Source organism: Otolemur garnettii, unplaced genomic scaffold, assembly GCF_000181295.1.
Source record: "Otolemur garnettii isolate 467f Iridium unplaced genomic scaffold, OtoGar3 scaffold00144, whole genome shotgun sequence".
Lineage (NCBI taxonomy): Eukaryota > Metazoa > Chordata > Mammalia > Primates > Galagidae > Otolemur > Otolemur garnettii.
In genome coordinates this window covers 2,553,082-2,556,954 of record NW_003852539.1, presented here as the reverse complement: position 1 = coordinate 2,556,954, position 3,873 = coordinate 2,553,082, and the positions used below count along the sequence as shown (strand labels likewise).

Below are 3,873 nucleotides of genomic sequence, written 5' to 3'. Positions count from 1 at the left end.
TAAAGCAACCGCCAGCGAGGTGCCTCCTCCCCTGGATCTGCGAGAAACCAGTTCAGGGCACCCCTCCCATTCTGACCCCAAAGCGCCGCTCCGAGGTTGCGGCTGGGAAAGCCCACCCACACTAGGCGGGCCCTTGGTGGGAATTTGGAAAAGACCCTCGTCCAGTCCGGAGGCCGAGGGTCCTCTGGGCTTCCGAAAGAAGACTACCTAAACGCTGCATGAATTTTGGAGAATGCGTTGAGTGAAAGGCAGCCTGTCTATAAAAGGCTGGGATAGAGCAAAATCTGTTACCACTCTGTCCATTTCTGCAGCTGAAAACCCCAAAACAAGCGCGCTCACGCCCGCATCTGTGGTCCTACCTATGTCCACGGCCGATCTGGTGAGTGTGTCCGCCATCTGTAAGTCCGAGGGTGGCATGTCTGGGAGCACTGCGAGGATGGGGCATCTTTAAGTTGAAGCTTCTTAGCCATTAACTGTTTAAGATGTAAAAGTTTCTGCACTTCAGTAACAAGACGTTTTGTATATTGAGAGGCAGGATATTTTCCACTAGCTCCAATCTGTAGGACATACGCAGCTCCTTTCTCTGCAACAGTTACAGAAAACAAAAACACAACACCTCTTGTAAGTCACACACCTATCTCTTCCCTACAAACTTCAGAAAGTTGGACTAGCTTCCTTCCACGGAGCTAAGACTTCTTGGGGCAGCAGAGACCCTGGGTCTAGTCACGGCAGATGCCAGGGACTGGTAGAGATGATGGATCTGGGTTGTTTCCAAATTTGCCTGGTACATTTCTGCAGTAATCTTCATTATGCTTGAGGTATTATATTTCCTCCACGTGAAGACCCCTCTCCACTTTTAACATTTCTGAAACCTGGATGCAGTGAGGTTAAAAGGGACTTGCCAGCTGCTGGGCGTCTGCGTGGGTGGTGATGTGTCTGTGCTGCTTGCTCATGCCAGAACGCAACTATGTAATCGATTATTTTATCAGCAGAGATACTTGAACTTTAAAATCAGATCTCTAATTTTTTCAAAAAGTAACTTTAAAAGGTGATACTGTAATAAGATGATAAAAGGCTTGTAACAACGTTTATTAAGGATTTGCTGTATGCCTACTATTGTCTCAATCAACATTACAACAATATGAAGTACAATTATTATCCTCGTTTTATAGATGAAGAAGCTGAAGCTTAGAGAGTTGAATTGCCTTCCGGCTTTTAATGCAAGTGTCAGGGCTCTGACCCAGGCTAATTTCAAAGCCTACCCTTTTTACCTCCCTCCTCTGAATCCAGGAAAGATGCCTGCGACTGACAAGGAGGGAAGTCAAGGCAGGATCAATGCATGTTTGTACAGCTTTGGGGTGTTTGTGGATCTTTGGCTATTTGTGTATGTATGTGTGAACTGGGAGATAGAGCTACATCCAAGAACATTGATTATTTATTATTTCTGCACTGACAATCTTTGTTTTGGATCTTTTGCAGTTTTAAATATATTTCTGCAGGTTCTGGAGTTGTGGTGTATGACAAGTGCTTGTACATCCCTCTTCTCTTTTTTGCTCCCCTGAAAGAGTTTTGAGGCAGTACTCAAACCTACTCAGCTGGCTGTCTCTCAAAGGAAGCAGTGCTTAATTTAGGAAGGGAGTCTGTTTTGCAAAGTTGTTAAAGTTACACCAGCCTCCAGGAGTGCCCAGATCCTGGTAGTGCAGGGACTCAAGCTCCAATCTCAAGGACATACACAGCTCTTTTCCTGAGGAGCCCAAATCTTGGGAACAGGTCACTGTGATCTGAAGAAGACCACATAACCGTGAAGTCTCTCATCAGAGGTTCTGGAAATTTCCTCACCAGAAGTGGACAAGCTCAGTCAAGAGGGCATCCTCATGCCACAGCAGCTCCTGATCACCCTGCCCACCAAGGCCAACACCTGGGTGAAGTTGCACCATCCGAAAAAGGCCAAGGAGGGGGCGCCCCGGTGGGAAGATGTGACCAAAATGTTTGAAGGAGAAAGTAAGAATGGACTGATGGCGGAGGAAGGGGGATGTATGTAAAAAGATAGGTATACATTTTATTGAGGTGATCTCTTGCAGAGAAAACTGGGAGAAAGAAGATCTTTGGGGTTCATTCTTATAGCTTTTTAGGAGGGGAGAAAGAGATGAGGGAAAATCCTAGGCTCCATGTGACAGGTTCTCTATGCTGCTCCTATCTCCTGTTTTCAAAAATAACATGTGGCAAGGAGAAAACGCAAGGTGTTCTCACTAGTGGCTCCTAAGATTGTGATTCACAGATGGGGGTCAAGGTTTGTGCCCCCTTAAATCCTCTTAAGTTCTGGTCATTTTAGCCTCAAAACAATAATTTTCATGAGTATCAGGGTTTTTTTTTTTTTTTTTTGGAGCCAGAATCTCAAGCTGTTGCCCTGGGTAGAGTGCTCGTAGCTCACAGCAACCTCCAACTCGGCTCAAGTATCCTCTTGCCTCAGTTTTTCTATTTTTTGTAGAGATTGGGTCTTTCTTTTGCTCTGGCTGGTTTTGAACTTGTGAGCTCAAGCAGTCTACCCACCTTAGTCGCCCAGAGTTCTAGGGTTACAGGTGTGAGCCACTGCTCCCGGCCTTGAGTATCAGTTTTTCATTACATCTGCTGAGCAGAAGTGACAGGCCTGATACCTCTCTTTCCTGAACTATGAGGGTTCCAGGAGAAATATGCTCAAAATGACACCTTATTTAGTGGTCTGCTCAGGAGTAAATAGGACAGAGGAATTCACATGTCTTATGTGGTATATTTGTGCATACTTCTAACACTTTAAACTCTGCCAGTGTTTATTGTGTTTAGCTGTAAAGATGGAAAATGAATTATTCTCTCTAGTGCAGATTATTAATTGATGGAAATAGACACACACCCCAATCAAAACAATAGAAAGTAGGCTGAGGAAAGTTCTTTTGGGCTCAGTGGTTAGGGCACTGGCCACATGCACCCAGGGCTGGTGGGTTCAAACCTGGCCAGGGCCTGCTAAACAATGACAACAATAACAAAAAAAATAGCCAGGGCGCCAGTAGTCCCAGCTATTGGGAGGGCGAAGCAAGAGAATCGCTTAAGCCCGAGAGTTTGAGGTTGCTGTGAGCTGTAATGACACGGCACTGTACCGAAGGTGACATAGACTCTGTCTCAAAAAAATAAAAAGTTCTTTTGGAATACAATGGACAACAGACTTTCTTCTGATCGTGTGTATTTGAGAAACTTTCACAAAATAGATACCATTGCATTGAGCCTTGAAGAATGTCTTATGTTTTTTTGTAGATTTGGAGAAAGAATACAAAAATGAATGCCTTGAAGAGTAGCTCAGAAATTGAGATAGCCTCAAGCTGTCACCCTGGTTAGAGTGCCATAGCGTCACAGTTCACAGCAACCTCCAACTCTTGGGTTTAAGCAGTTCAGACTTGCCTCAGCCTCCCAAGTAGCTGGGACTACAGGCACAATACCTGGCCTTTTTTTTTGGTTGTAGTTGTCATTGTTTGGTAGGCCTGGCCTGGATTCGAACCCACCAGGTCTATTGTATGTGGCTGGTACCTTAGCCTCTTGAGCTACAGGCACCAAGCTGGAATATTTAACCTAACAGGGTGAGGAAGGTGGTGGGGGATGTGTCCCATGTATAAAGGATGGTAGTTTTGAGGTAACCATTATTGAGAAAATGTGCTTTAGGCTGATATTAGGAGTGCCTTGAAATCCATAGTGAAATATTTGGATTTTTCTTTCATCTCATTGGGGAACCCTTGAGGATTTTTAAGGAAAGGAGTGGAGGCCTGATAGATAAGTGCTTTGGAACAGTGTTGGCCACTGGGAATTATTTTTCCTAGAGAGAGTCTCACTTTATTGCCCTGGGTAGAG

At 44.9% G+C, this 3,873-nt stretch overlaps 1 protein-coding gene across 2 annotated transcripts in view; it reads left to right on the top strand.

The window, feature by feature from the left end:
• The window catches only part of ZFP69 (ZFP69 zinc finger protein), a 17,920-nt gene continuing 14,047 nt past the window's right edge, over window positions 1-3,873 (top strand). Inside the window, exons 1-2 of one of the 2 annotated variants that reach the window (XM_023518641.1) lie at window positions 1-379; window positions 1,480-2,001. In XM_023518641.1, the coding sequence (XP_023374409.1) occupies window positions 1,875-2,001 (127 nt within the window). In that variant the 5' untranslated portion in view covers window positions 1-379; window positions 1,480-1,874. Of the gene's footprint in view, window positions 380-1,417; window positions 2,002-3,873 lie in introns of those variants that run through there. The other variant, XM_023518642.1, reaches the window with a different exon arrangement.